Source organism: Leptodactylus fuscus, chromosome 6, assembly GCF_031893055.1.
Source record: "Leptodactylus fuscus isolate aLepFus1 chromosome 6, aLepFus1.hap2, whole genome shotgun sequence".
Lineage (NCBI taxonomy): Eukaryota > Metazoa > Chordata > Amphibia > Anura > Leptodactylidae > Leptodactylus > Leptodactylus fuscus.
The window spans coordinates 56,394,987-56,411,038 of NC_134270.1; the positions used below are offsets into that span (position 1 = coordinate 56,394,987).

Here is a 16,052-nt window from a genome sequence, read left to right on the forward strand (position 1 = left end):
GAACTGATCACTGCATATGACTAGTACAGGGTCTGAGGGGGATGAGCATCACACTCACATAGCGCCAAAGAGACAAGCCCTGTGTCATGCTCCACCCCCTAAAGTCCTGGACTAGGAGCAGCAGTGTATCAGGCTTAACACGGAGTGTTCCTTTAATGATAGAAATGTGTCAATGCGTGGAGTGAGAAATAATATACAACACACACAAAAAAAAGAGTAAAATAAGTCAATTTCAGGATCAGTTCAAAGTTTATTTATAGAGCAGCCTTAAAACAGACAGGTTGTAAACTCTGTACAGAAACCTGCTCATTGGACAGCTTATAATCCATAGAAAAAGAGTCTGAGCCCCGCAGGGCCCACAGGAGGAGCATGTCCTTTCTTAATAATTCCAGGATCCACAGTTTCTATTGAAACAGGGCAACTTTATGCTTCAACCCCGGCCTGGAAGGGCAAATATCCCCAAATAGATGGTAAAATTGAGTCACCGGACTAACTCCAGGGTTTGTGGAGTGGAGGCACCTATAGGTAGTATGATGTCAGACTTAAAGAATAGTGGTAGATCAAAATACTCAGTGCTGGGTGGATGGAAAGCTCCTGGTCACATATAAACCTGCTGACAATACATATACACACACAATCATGGTGGCACATCCATTCTCAGGAACAGCTGGGAACCAGTGACATGGCCGAGGCACCAGCCGTGTGGGCAAAAGCATAGGATGAAATCTAATGTAAAATTCAGTTGTGCATAAGCCTCAACTACAGGACTAAGGGAACCCGGACCTTCTAGAAAGGGTTACTTACATTCTTTCAATGCAAGGCTCCAGCTGTCATTAAAGCTACATATGGGGGTTTAAAGGCACTTATAATCTGGGATGGGGGATGCATGTGTCTGCCATACAATCTATAGCACTAATATTGTGCATGGATTAATACTAAACTAATAGATCACATATGTTATATAACGCAGCCTTGGTACCAATAAAAACAGTGGTCATCTAGAATGGATTGGCATAAATCGGGTGTGTTGTGGATCCAGTAGGTGGCGCAGCCTTGGGTCTGTGAGTGTTGGCAATGTGGTCTGGGGGGAGACACTCTCCAGTCTGTCACAGCTAACACGCCCAGAGCTTTGGCATTTTTGGGTGTTTCATTGTTGAAGTAGAGGCCAACAGTGCCTCACCTATATGCAATCATAATCCACCTGGTTTGGCGTGGGTAAAGCAGGTTGTGCCCCATACAGTCACTAGAGGCAGTGCCACCTACTGGAACTATGGAATACCAAGCACCTGATTATACCCAGTCCATTCTAGCACCTACCGTGGTCTCCATTCAATAGTTGTAAAACTACAGCTCCCTGCAACCTTTCCAGCAGCTGAAAAGCTACAGGTTGGAAACTACCCTTTTAGTAGATATTGCAGCCCATCGCTATTTACTTGAATAGGGTGACCTGCAGTACCAGACACAGCCAATGGAGAAGAGTGGCGCTGTGAAAAAAACCAAAAACACAAAAAACAAACCCATTTTCTAATCCTAGACAACGCCTTTAGTTCCTTTGGCAAACCTCATATTAGACACCTGCACTGTCTTTCGCCATAAACTTCCCTGTTAACACATTTAACAGATTCTATTTCCTTTAAGTAGTTGCTGAACTAAACTTAGTAACAAACCAGAACTGAACATCCTGAAGCTTTCTACTTACTGACGCATTTCAAAAATAACTAAGAAAAAAATCTTATCATTTGGAAATTCTAAATAAAAAGTTAGTTACAAAAGATGTGGGCTAAGCAGTAATGCTGGGCCCAATACACCGTAGTGTAAATGATCAATGTTAGTGAACATGAATAGCGCTGTACTGCCCATGGCAGGCATTGTAGAAGATGGCCAATAACCCCACAGTGGGGAGTAGTGACAACATTTCTAACATTTTGGGTCAGATCTACAGAATTTAACTATAAACTCAAAGATCACAGGATATAGACATGCACCCGGGTTCTAATAAGTGGGCACAGACTACAAAGCTGCCTATACATACATATACATATATACAGGATAGCTTCCAGCCGAGTGCTTGTTCGGCCGTCGGCTAGTTCTGCATAAACACGCGTGCTTGGTTTGGGCGACCAGACATGGAATGGAATAGACAGACTCCGGAAGAACCCATGGGTCTGCCTGCCACATAAGCCATCAGTGGATGGTATACAGCATGATGTTATCATATGTCAGACATGATATCATCAGTATTTAGGTGGTATATACCTTGAGCAATAAGGACTTCACGCTAAAGAAAAACAGGTGAAACTGAACTATGGGGCCAGTTATTCTGTTAACTGGAAAGGATTGGCCTACATTCACACAATGTGGTGGAAAACGGCTATGGAAAATGTCCAAATCTATATTTTGACAGTCCGTAGTATATTGGTTCACCAACAGTGAAATTAATACACCCGTCACAAGGCTGATATTCACTAGTGTGAATATAGTGCTATTTAATTATTCTATTGGTTTAATACATTTATAGAGAATATTTTTGAAAAATTGAGCTCCCCAGTAACTGCATATACCAGGCTTCAAGCATCTAATCCTACACAGAAGGAAGAAGGCCAAGAATCGAGGGTAGCACCGACTCTGAAGACAGAGCACCAGGCCCTTTATAAAGAGTAGGTGTAAACCCTGTAATCTGCCACGCACGTTTCTACTCCTTGCTAATGTGTAATTTCTAATACAAAAGGTAACGAATGATAGAAGAAAATGAGGGTTAGCGAAACCTAGGAAGTGACAAAAGCTAAAGTGGTTAAATGTTACCGCAATCACAAGTGGAAAGGAAAGCAATGGTTATATAATGGGCAGACTGCAGATAATACATGGGACTGGGACCTAGCCCTATTTTATGCTGTACAGTCAGAGCTATTCTCCCACTTCAGATAGTCGTGGTTGGGGTTAGTGTTTTAGGAGGAGTGATTTTTCTTGAATTGTCGACTAGTGGTTTAACATTGCTTTTCATACAAACAAAAAAAAGAAACATTAAAATGTAAAGAAAAAAAATAGTGTAAAAAGTCAGTGCATTTAATAGAATGTCACATAAAATAAATTGCAAGATGGGGATTATGGATTTATTTTAGTCTAGGGGGTACTTAGGTAGTATGTAGCCAAAGTTAATACTGAAGGTGGGAGAGGTAGCGAGTCTTGAGAAATGTGGACGGAGAGACTCCCACTTATAGAAACTAACCTAGATGCATTTCACTCTCTCCTAGGCTCCACAAACAAAACACACAAAAATTTCAGGAGTAGGAACCTCCAATGCACCCAACACCGTTATAGTTGATCAACCAGTTTAGAGGAGATTGACATGTTAGAAACCTCCCTATCTAATGTAACAGTCCTAAGAAAGCAGCTCACACCATGGTCTCCCGTCCAGATTTGAGGTTGGGAGCAGAGTACTGACGTCTCATGCGGGGTGGAGTGACAAACTGGTTGTAATGATGGGGTCGTTCGCCCTGTTTGTTGTAAGAGTTGTTGCTGCTGTTGTTGCTGTTGCCCTGGAACAGATCCCAGTTTTGATGCTTTTGTGGACTGGAGTGATGATGGAAGTTCTGAAAGTCAGTAGGCTGAGAGTCACAGGACTGAAGGGATTCAGAGGAGCCTGATGCTTGGCGTCTTAGTCCTTTCTGATAACCATTGAGAGAGTTGCTTCTCCAGCGACCAGGTGGATTCTCTTGGCTAAGCTGTTGACCCCGGTATTGGTATAAGTGTTGGTTACGCATCTGGCTGTAGGGGCTCCAGATTTGCCTCTCTGGATCTACCTCCTCCTGTTCCTGGATTTGGGCCTCTTTTGGTATTTTAACCTCGATCACCTTCTCATCGGTAATAATGATATGAGTGCCTGGACTCCAGGAACTTCGGTGGCTGGGATTGCTTTTGAAAGGGAAGCGTGGTTTGCGATTCTCTGGTGGGATGAACTTGTGTGGACCATTATTTCTTCGCAACTGCTTGGCAATTTCCTGCTGTTGGAGGTTCTTAAATTTGATTTGCTCTTGCCTCATCCAGTTGGATCGTCCTCTACGGAACAAAGCATCATTGTCCAATAGCTGATTGACCTGTTCATCTTTTTCAGGGTCTCCAGAGAAAGTTTTACTTTTCTCACTTGCCATTTCTTTATCACTTCCCGTACTAGACTCTCGATTCTTACGTTCAGCCTGTGGGCCCATTAGAGGTAGCACTTTCTCCATCTTTAACATTTTGTTTCTAAGGGCTTTTATTTCCTCGTCCTTCATGTTGTTCTGATTCTTGACCTCCTGCAATATGTCTTCCAGTTTGTCAACATGAACCTTAAGATCATCAACATCGCTTGGTCCCTTACCAACTGGCATCACATCCTCAATCCTTTCATCACCCACACCTACTGTATCCCATACATCCCGAGCTACTGCCCGCCAGGAATCCCGCTCATTGGGATCCTTCTTTCCATACATAGCACACAGCTCCTTCATTTTAACTATGGCAAGAGCTTCAATCTCCTGTCGGCTGTGCTGAAAGTCGTTTAGGGCCACTTCGTAGCAGATTTCCTTCACAGCTTGAATTTTCAGATCAGAAATGGTCACCCACTTGGAATCTTTACTTAGCCGACGTCTCTGAGGAATATGGTACATCTTGTTCATCTCACGTTTCTTGCCGCTGCTGGGGAGGCCGCATTTCTTAACGATGCTTTGCACTTTGCTGGGAGGAAGCTTCTCCCGTAAAGAGGTGATTAAACGCCAGCTCTCTTCACACGATCGCTTCTCGGAGTCGTCCCCACTATCTGAGTCCGCATCCTTGAGAAAGAAAAAAAATCAAAATGGCCCCAAAAGAAACTAAAAAAATGGATACATGAAAATAAAAGACAAACAGAAGGCATGAAACGTGAGGAAAAACAAAGGGATGTGAAAATAAAAATGAAGGGGTGGCGTTTTTTTTTATGAAAAGGTGAAAGAAATATTAAGTCCTCACCTATAACGTGTGAAAGGTTTGAAGAGAAGACAGGCAGCAGCCTTCATTAAAAGAGCAGAGTTAGAGGTGGAGGAAACACAACCCCATGCCCCCGGCACACAGGCCAAATCCTGTATCTCTCTGCACAGCAAACCCACCACTCCAAGATGCAAGAAGACAGGGAGCCAAGAAGGTGAGTACACGCAGGTTAGTAGATGCAGATCTCAGGTGCTGGTGCTCAGCTCGGTTGCAGTGCAGACGGTGAGTTATAATTCAACAGAAAAGACGTGTTACACGAGCTCTCAGTGTAGACGTATGTGTACAAGGTACAGCCCTACTATTGGTTGGATGAAACAATCAGATGGCAATGGAGGAACAATGACTGTCACCTTATTTTAGGTGTCAACCAATGTACTACTTTAATCTACAGATTTATTGGTGTCTGCATTCTACTAAAAAGCTGCTTAACACTTTCACTGATAAAGAAAGGAGAGAGCTGGTTAACAACTGCTAATATATACTTACCTGCAATCCCCCAAAGCGAAAGCAGGGTAGTCAAGGGAAATCAAATTCACCATGACTTCCATGCCACCATCAATAAGCTACAGACAGTCCATGGCCTGCAGTCTATAAATACCTTTCAGGCCACTGTGCAACAAGTAGCCTGCACTACTGCAGCATAAGCCTTATTAATGCAATAGGAGGGATTATCTGTGTTTGATAACCTCTATCAATTTAGCCAGAGCCTGTGCAAAGATAGGTTCAGTTTTATACATGGTACCGCACTCTGTATGAACAGGTGCATGTGGTTTGGCTACCAGCCAATGGATATATAAGAAGAAACCCACAGCACTCAAAGTCATAGTTAAAGCTGCATTGCTTTACTGTTTACTCAAAGATATGACCTGAATGGTGACTTGTCACTGATACATTTTCAGCCAGTTGCGTCCTTTTTCATAGTCGCAAATACGAAAAGAGAGGCAGGTTTTAAAAGGTGTAGATGGTACCATGGGAGACGCCATCTGCACCTTTACATACATACCTCTCCTTTCATCTTTGCAACTTTAAAAAAAAAACCACAACAGGCCAAAAACGTCTCCATGACAAGTCACCATTCATGTTATACCTTTGAATTAACATAAAAACACTACAGCTTTCAGTGCTGTGGTTTCCTTCTACAAAGATAGGTTATTGCATTGGAGCACGACTAGCAAATGCTTCACAAGATGCCCATTTACAGCTTCAGAAGGTGACAGCAGGATCCCCTTCCTCCTAGGATTAGATATTAGAATATAAAGGGGCTGTCTAAACTAGGCTTTACATAATGTTATCAATTACAGCCTAACATCAGATATAAGCAAGAAATCAAGCTATACAGATCCTCAAACAAAACTACAAACATAATTCCATAGAGGAATATCTATAGACTACTCACTCTTGAAGACAACATGTCACATGAAAAATTCAGTTGAATCTACAGGCAGTATGTTATAGAGCACAATGAGCTGAGCAGATTGAGGTGTTTGTGGGAAAAGATAAAATATATATACGGCAGGTTATACTGAATATATTCCCATAAATCTATATGTCAGTCTGCTCAGTCCCTACTCCTATGTATCATGCTGCCTGCAGATTCAACTGCATTGTCCAAGTGACAGGTTCCTTTAAAAAGAAAAGTATGAAACTAAAGTAAAGTCATCCAAATACCAGAGAGATAAAGTCAGACTACCTATACAAGTACTAACAAATAGCCTGTATATTAATTTTCTGTCAGTTCTGTGTATTACATTGTAATATAATACAAGGAAGAAAAGGTCTACTAAATTATTCTTATCTATTGTACAGTACATTAAAGAGGACCTTTCATGTCCTCAGAGATTGGCGGTATTATATAGAAAGCTGATAGTATGCTGAATTGCTGGTATGCGCCCTGGTACTCTTAGTTTCGGCACGGATAGCTCTCCACTGTTAGAAAGGCGAGCCTTACACCCTAGACAACAGTAAAAGGCGATTGAAGAGTACATACCGGAATTCAGCACACTTTCAGCTTTCTAACAGTATATAATGCCGCTCTCCAAGAGCATGAAAGGCCCTCTTTAAATACTGAATTAAAGATTTCAACAAAAAAAACTATAAGCCATAGTATGCTGAACATGTCTCACATAGCAAAATCTACTGGATTCATTCGCATCATAATTTTCAGCTAACTTCAAGTACACAAGCCTTGTAATTGGGTGACTTCACAGAAATACTTTTAAGATGACAGAACTGCTGCATTACCTGCAGATGGCGCTATTGTTACTGGTGTCAATGAAGTGGTGACAAATCCTCAATCTACAGTAATCGCTACAGCTACAAGTTTACTATGATTGAAGAAATATATAGCAGAATCAACCAAGGACTGGTAAATTACATGGTTGAGGGGAAGAATTCTAGTTACATGAGACTTACAGTTTTCACCTGAATGAATGGGGGTATTCTTTAGCACTTCTACTGGTGGCACAAGATGCACCAGATTTATTAAGAGGCTACAGCCTCTTAATAATTTTGGCAGATCTCAAAAGATCCCGTGTGCCAAAACTGAAAAGCCGGCGGTCATAAATTTCAGATATAACTGACAACCGTTTTTCGGTATAAGTTATAGTAAATCCAATGGGCTGAGGCATCCCTATCCTGTTCCATCTACTGTGTTAAACAGCAGTGTGTGGTGTAAAACAGAATAGATGTGCTCGTTAAATTCCCCCCAATGTCTTTAAAATCAATTTTACTTTTATTATTTATGACTTCTATAGCGCTGGTATCTTCCATTGTGTTATATACAGAATGTAATCTTAATGTGTGATTTTATAAAACAGAAAAAAAGGAACAGATATCTATGTAAAAATGAGAGAGCAGTACATTAGATCACATTATACCTTCCTATGGGTTTTTGTACCATCAGATTTATGGGGTTGTGAAGGGGCTGCCTATTCTACCTAGACACCTGCCTGAAACTGGGCTAATACTGGAACAACGCAATGTTACCATGGTGAGCTGTCCATAGAAACATGAAATCTACTTACAGGACAAAGACCATCAATAATGTAATGGCCAAGATGAAGGCGTACTAGACCCAGTACATTTTTCCTCTAGTGTGGACTGTGCTGACTGTAAGGCTGTACAGAGTCGGTTTTCTGCTTAAATTCTAGGACATATCAAACAATACAGCAGCACCTGACACTGCAATTGGAAAAAGGGCCATCACTGATATTACAGTGCCATTCCTATACAAATTTGGCCATATTCTTGGGTCAATAATCCTCCCTCAATAGCAATTTGCTGTGGTGCTGCAGTTTTGTTTGGAAGATAAACCAATGTGGTCTAAGTACAGGGAGCACAAGATACATTTCCATAGTGTTAGTGTTATCCTGCTCTATTGCTGCCAAGTGAACTCAGACAAAATTGCTATGATTCATGGTAAAACCCTGGCAGCGGCCTGTACACTACAGTCTGCCTGGACATTGAGTCCTGTTGCATAAGAGATAAGATCCAGACTGCATGCAGCGACAGTAGGGATTGCATGCACAGTACTGAGCCACACACATAAACAAAGTTCTGCGTGCGGCCAGCTGAGAAAGGGTTAATATATTCAGGACATAAAAGGAACTCTAACAGCTGTGTGACACTTCTTCAAATTTCAGTTTGCAGTTAAGACTCCTGCTGTATTTTAAGTGCAATACAGTTGGGCAACAAAATGGCTCTTCTGCATGAGCAGTAAGTACCCATAAGCTTTACAACAAATTAATCAACGTAAAAATTTTAGGGAAAGTTGTCTATCAGCAGACAGGTCAGCGTAATGAACACTCCATGCATTTACTACCTTAAAGGGACAACATCACATTATATTAAAGGGATTATGCATGTAAAATATTTATCCTCTATCCATAGGATGAAGGATAAATGTCTGATCAGTGGGGGGCCTGCATGCTGAGACCCCCACTGATCACAAGAATGAGGGTATTTCTCCCCACTTTGTATTCAGCCCAACCGCAGCTAGGCTGAGTGTAAGTGTCAATTGTGAACAGATGAACACGCGCTGCCATTTACTTCAATAGAAGCGCTGGAGATAGCCGAGTGCTTTACTTCAGCTATCTCTAACACTGTCATTGAAGTCAATGAGAGCCCTGTCCACCAAGTGTCACACCTAAATTCCCTGTTCTCAGTCTCAGTATCAGGTATTTATCCTCTATCCTATGAACAGAGGATAAAAGCTTTTCATGGCATAAACCCCTTAAATCAAATATTGGAATGGATAAATAAGTGAGAATATGAAGATACAGAATATCAATATGGGAAGATACCAAAATTTATCTGAAAACCAAAAAATATTCTAAATCCCCCTACTCTTTCCATTCAAAGCTTAACTTAGGGAATTTGGCAAGGTTTTTCTGAGGGGTGATACTGTCCCTTTAAGCAGCCATTCCATATACAATTTGTCAAGGTTACAATCCTCAAATATCTCTTAACATATCTGTAATAGGAGAGCAAAAGTATTTATCCAGTAGGTAAGTGAAAAGCAGGATATCTTTAAATATCCTGCATTTGCCATTAGCAACCCCTTCCCCACAATGCATTGCCCTCTCGTGTTCAAGAGGTGATAGAACATAAATAGGCCCTAACAACTAGCAAAGAGAGACAATACTAAAAGCAAAGGCAGCCCATAGACTTTCATGCGTCATGGTAAAAGGAGATACAGCATGCATAAAAGAGCACCAGAGAAGATGCTGAATGTGCTGCAGGTTATTTAAATACAAGGTTATACTGGAAGTGTCCTGGAAATGTGTTTCTAGAAGAAGAGCAATATGCAAGCTCAGAAGTGTAGAGCTATACTGGTGTCAGGGAGATGTGCGAGCGAGAGCTGAGGAAAGTGGTAGGGGATCTTACCAGTCTCTGCTGCTCCAGAAGAAGATCTGCTTCCTCCTTCTCTTTTTTGTATAGGATTTCCATTTCCTGGAGCCTGCAGGACAAAATAATCACCATTGAAACTAAATGGTCACTAAGCATTGCAATGTAATCTCCAATCCATGATCCAAATACAATACACCGACAGCTCTATTTAAAAAAAAAAAAAAAAAAAAAAAAAAAAGTTTTTCATAATCATCCCGTGTTCAAATATCACTTTAAATGCATAGGTAATATGGCCAATAGGGTTTGTTCCATTATGTGTCAGTGTGAACCACAAAGCCCGCCTGGGTCAAGGGGTGCGTTCTATGCAAAAAAAAAAAAAAGAAACAAAAGCTCCAACATCCTGTTTTCCTACCTTTTCTCCATCTCCTGCTTCATGTCAATTCCCTGCTTCTCCAGGAGCTCCCGTTGGGCAAAGGTCCAGTCCACTGGTTCTGAAGGAGTCTCAGCTGAAGGGGTCTTCTCACGCTCTGCACGGGCCTGTTCAGGGTGGTTAAACCGGAAAACATGGTTCTTGCCCATAATTATACGATTACCTAAGGAGATCAAATAATGAAAAGACCTCAATATATATTCATCAGCTAAAAAGGTATGAGTGCTAGAAGGCATAGCAATAGCTGCAGCTACTATAGATATAATGTCAGTATAAAGTAATATTACCAGAACAACCCAAGATAACCCAAGGCAAGAGGCAGTTCTTAAACAGGTACTACTGTGTGCATTTATAAAACAATGGTCTGCTAACGCCTGCCCCAAAAACAGCACCAACTCCCATCCATGTCTGGTACTGCAGGTCTACCCACTTTAAATGAGTGTTCTAAGACTTGAAAATTTGAAAATCACTTTAAATACTTCTACTATATTTCACGTAAATTAATATATTTTAATCTAATATTGTTACCCATTATTGCAGGTGTGCTGCTTGTAATCCTGCTGCACTTCCATGTCAAGGGTGTGCCAGGGGTTTAGTGTACTACATTACTCACACTGCATTGGGTTTGAGTAAATAGTTGCACGTGTCCAGGCTAATGGGACACAAACTCACTAATCCCAGTCCTCCTTCAGTTCTGCTTACTGACCATGCACCTAACACTAGCCTTGCCCCATAGAAGCAATGTAACTGATAAGGTGGTGTACACTGCAAGGGTGCAATCCAATGTAAGTGCGAAGACATGACTGCTGCCCATTATTCTGACACCCATAAATTTTCTATATTTCAGTATATGGGATGCATAAGTCATATTTTGCAGCACCATATGTACTTGTATCATTTTGGAGAATGTCTGATTATTTTGATTGCTTATTATTCAAATTTTTACGGAAGACAAAACTGCAAAAATACATGGGCTCAGCCATTTTTTGACACAGGGATGCAAAAAATGTTTATTTTTATTTGGGAGGGAAACTCAGTGGGCAAAGAGAATAGTAATTCCCACAATCAGAGTGAACTCTGATCATAGGCTTAAAACACTTAAAATAGCAAAGATTTGGCGGTTATGGCGTCTGTTCTGCTTCAGAGCAGGCTCCATATTTAAATATTCAACATCCACACTATTATGTTAGGGGGAAAAAAATCATGAGAAATCAATTTAATTGAATTGCTTCAGGAATAAAACAAGCTTTGAAAAAGAAAGAATGTTATATGCTGTATTAAATTGTATTATGTGGAGTGTGTAATCCAAGCTGTACGCCTTACCAGAGCGAAGCTGCACTGGAAGAACTACTCGTTTTCCATTCACATAGGTCTCTGAAAGTTCACATGGCTCCAGAGTCACAATAACTGGGAGAGAAAAGATAAAAACAATGAATTTTTCATGCTTACACTGGAATTTAAATGCAATCTAATATTATGTACTCTACGTCTAACATATAAAGGAAATGGAGTGACAGTATGGACAGCTCATATATTTGTATACTGCAAAATGTATGGGCTCTGTTCTGATAAGGAAGTCAATAGACAGACAGATTTGGTCCCATGTGTTGCATTTGTTGTAGACAGGAAAGCACAAACTGAGCATTTAACAATATCTAACTAAACAAAGTGGAATTCTAGATGTATTGGGGTATACAATACAACAGCCATCCCTCCTGACACCTTAATAAGCATACTAATGGTATAATTAAGCCCTTGTCTGATAAAATCTAGTTTTCTTCTAATGTACAGGTATTGATCACAAGTCATTTACAAAATGTAAATAAACACAAAAGAAGAACATGGTTACCTTCTCCAGTGGGCATCCTCTCACTGCGGAATATACAGTGTTCTTCCTTAATGTGGGCGCCACTCAGAACAATGTCCTGGCGTCGTTCTGCATCTGCTTGACCAACCCTGCCAGATGAAAAGACCAGAATTGTAATCACAAATTGTTGTAACCCGGGTACAGCCACTATTATGGTACAGTAAAAGAACTCACCTGGTTATGCCATCTTTAATGTAATACAAAAGGCACTCAGACATGAGAGGATCTTCATTAAGGTTAACAAGATGTGGCGTCTGTAATAAAATATTATGTGATCAGTAACAGAGTAACCAGTATGTGATTTGTGGGGGTATGATGCCCAAACCTTGCACAGATCAGCTGTTCCCGGTGTTATAAGCTGGTGTTGTGGACAGAGAGTGCATGTAGGCTGTTCCTATGCAAGTAATATAAATGGAGTTGTAGTTTCCTGGACAGGGCTGCAGATACAATCCTAATACTTGAATAAAAGCAGTCTGCAAACACTCCCTGTATACTGCACAAGTTTCTGTGACATGGAGCCTGCCAGGACAGCTGATCTGTGCAGGGTGTGGGTGCAGGACCCCCTACAGATCAGCTCCTGATTACCTATCCTTAAAAAAAAAAAAAATGAAGTCTGGTATAACCTGTCATTATTCATTAATATCTCTGATATATGTAAAGAGGTCAAGGAGTCGGTCCAATCAGTCAGTGACTGACAGCCTTGACCCTCTATGACTGTACATACAGAGGCAACCATCAATTGCTGACAAGACCACTTCCTTGACTTCTACACAAAGAGAAGGGATTTGAACGGATAAATGACATGTTATATTGAATCTATACCCACACACCTATATATCAATTTCTTCAGTTGTATGATGCCTGCAGTTTGAACAATGTTTTCCATGTGACAGGTTCCCTTTAAGTGATCATTTTAATAATCCTGTTCACATTACTCTGTTAACCCTATACTATAGCAATCTGCAGGGAAGGGTTAGGTCAACCTTGAGGCTTACATTCACTAAAAGCAAATAGAAATGTTAAAAATTATTAAGGGAATTGAAACACAAACCAATAATAAAAGGTTGAGGAACCTTTACACCCTGGTTCTCAGACTAAAATATAAACCTGGCGCTTTGTTCATGTTACCATTGCCAGAGTAAAATGTCAACATCCCTGGTTAAATCCACATTTCCTTTGTAAGAATCATGATGTCACTAAGGCTGTATTCACACAGAGTAACGCCAGGCGTTTTTTGTGTGTTTTTTGCACATAGCGCCGCGTTTACGCCGCGTAGCGCCGCGTATACGCCGCGTTAACGCCGGGCAACGCCAACGCTAAATAGCGCGGCGTTAACGCGGCGTATACGCGGCGCTACGCGGCGCTATGTGCAAAAAACACACAAAAAACGCCTGGCGTTACTCTGTGTGAATACAGCCTAAGAGGAAAAGACTAAGATAACAAACTACACACAAACAGAATTACTAACATTCTCTTTTTAAGACGTCTATTCTAAGGAGGGGCTCTAACTGCTATAACAAACCTTCTTTGGGGAGAAGACTCCATTGGAGTCAGCCATGAGATCACAGAGGCTGGGTGAGGAGATCTGTATAGAATCAGCCAGGATAGAGACAGAAAGCATGGTAGACAGTGACAGATGGAAGACAGAATGAAAATGACAATACACAATGTCACCCAAAGAGATTCGATTTGACTACTTTTGTTCCCTTTTCAGTGGGTAACAAACTGGTGAGCTGCAGGTCACAGAATTCCTCACCACCTACAAAACTACAGAGGACTCTGGGAGGCAAAACTGTTCTTTATTTCTACAATCTGGAATTCTAAGGTTACTACCACAGACAGTAATACATTCACTTCATATTATAGGGGTAACAATTGGGAGATACTTTTATTTCTGGAATTACTACAATGTGTACAAATGGTCAACTAAAGAGAGTCTAATTCATGAAGCCAAGGGCGTTCCCTGGTAACAAGTAAAGGGGCTCTTGCAGTTTACTAATAAGCAGGGGTTAAAAACAATCAGGTCTCCCACAAATATGCCCAATGGCTGGACAGCTACATCTTTAACCTGAATTCTAGATTTCCTATGCACATCTGGGAGACCTAGTTGTCTGCAAGTCATACTCGTGCTAGCTAACAATCCCTTTAAATGGGAAAAACTAATATTTACTTACCTTTTCTACAAAATGTCAATGACAATCTGATAGGATGGGATGCTATTTATATAAATACTACAACTAGGGTCAAGGGAACAGACTTGGCTCATGATCTAGTTACTACAACAGACCTGATCTGTAGAAAGGGAGTCAAAATACTCGTCAAAAAACATGGATGAAATCTGATAAGGAATGAAATGTGAGATGAAGACATGAAATTAGAGGATAGAAGGATTGGAGATTTGATCATGGACTGAAAAAAATAGATATATAAAAGTGTAAAGAAGGTGATCTATTGTCTATCAAAGTTACGCTATCAGGTTAGCTAAGTTTTAAAGGTCACGCATAGACTGATCATTATGTAGAATCTTTACCTTTTTTGGTGAGAATACTCCCAATGTTCCACCATCTTCTCGAATTGCTACCCCCATCTCTGCCAGTAATGCCTCTCTGAAACAAAAGATTGTGAAGGATCACTTTATGTATTTCCATAGCCTTTTGCAAGGGCCGAATGTACAGATCTCAGTGACAGCCATTAGTGCTTGTCATGACTACTGCAGATTCAAGGAGCTTGGCAAGGAATCCTTAAGAATATAGGATTGGAGCGTAAAGGAGCCAAGTGCAAGAACGGTCCATCATACCTCTCCATGCGGATAGCTTCAGTTTTTCTAAGTTTCTCCTCCCAAGTTTCATTGAGTTCTGCAATAATTTTCTCAGATTCCTAGTGGAAGAGCAGACATGAAAAGTTCAAAACAAGCACAAGCATTATAGTAGGGATTTATATACTACATTTAGGAAGGGCATCATTGGTCTTACAGATCAGGGTAAAAGTTTCTGTGATTTTAGAGATTCTTAGTGCAGAAATACTACAAGAAAACATGGGTTTACTGAATATAAGGAAATGTAACCAAGGATGACGCATGGAAATATTTATTCTTGTATACTGCAAGGGCCTGATTTAAATGAACCTACTAAAGTATGGCCAGGACATATGCTCAGAATTCTTATTAGCATTCTCTTGTTGTCTTAGGATTTTTTTTTATCTTTATTCTCTTCCTTATCACAAAATACCATTATATGAGTGACATATTGTGATATATGCAGGAAACAAATGCTGTAATTTCTTTTCAGGCAGAGTTATCTAAGAAGAGAATGCTGTATGTATTGAATACTGACCTACAAACATTCACGTTGACAAGTTCTGATGATTCTCTTTACTACCAGTGGGATCTGATACCTCGCACACCAAGTGATCTTGAGAATGATGGACCCTCAGCACCGGTGTAACACTGCTTTCCCCTCACCATTTTCCCAGTACTGCAGCACCCCCACCAAATGCTGTAAAGGTGGCTGTGTAGGATAAACCTAGACGAGAATGTATGCTAAACGACCTAGACCATGGATCCTGATTGTTTGGATATGTGTGTAGGTCCTAAAGGATGGCCTCCACTGATCATAAGCTGATAGCATATCCCAGTTATAGGAATACACGTTTAAAGGAGTTTTCCTGTTCCAGCAACGGATTCACTATGCATACAAAATGTTATGCAATTTCCTAATACCCTGTGTATCTCAATTGCTCATGATTTTCCAGATCTCTGCTTGAAATCAGTGAATGGAAACCTTAAACATAGATATTCAAAAGGTAAAAATCTGTACTAGTCATATGTAGGACACAGAGCTGCACAGCTTGTTACAAGAAAGGACTCGTGATAACTATGCTGTGCCTAAAAGGGATAGGCAACTCCAG

At 40.7% G+C, this 16,052-nt stretch overlaps 1 protein-coding gene across 3 annotated transcripts in view; it reads right to left on the reverse strand.

Annotated features, from left to right (window-relative positions):
• Positions 1 to 16,052, reverse strand: part of KIF1B (kinesin family member 1B) — a 110,699-nt gene that overhangs the window by 33,014 nt on the left and 61,633 nt on the right. For 2 of the 3 annotated variants that reach the window (XM_075280018.1, XM_075280016.1), the window contains 8 exons: positions 14,944 to 15,023; positions 14,677 to 14,752; positions 12,321 to 12,400; positions 12,129 to 12,235; positions 11,603 to 11,686; positions 10,262 to 10,442; positions 9,886 to 9,958; positions 231 to 4,808 (listed from right to left, as the gene is read on the reverse strand). In XM_075280018.1, coding sequence (XP_075136119.1) covers positions 3,393 to 4,808; positions 9,886 to 9,958; positions 10,262 to 10,442; positions 11,603 to 11,686; positions 12,129 to 12,235; positions 12,321 to 12,400; positions 14,677 to 14,752; positions 14,944 to 15,023 — 2,097 coding nt within the window. In that variant the 3' untranslated portion in view covers positions 231 to 3,392. Of the gene's footprint in view, positions 1 to 230; positions 4,809 to 9,885; positions 9,959 to 10,261; positions 10,443 to 11,602; positions 11,687 to 12,128; positions 12,236 to 12,320; positions 12,401 to 14,676; positions 14,753 to 14,943; positions 15,024 to 16,052 lie in introns of those variants that run through there. The other variant, XM_075280019.1, reaches the window with a different exon arrangement.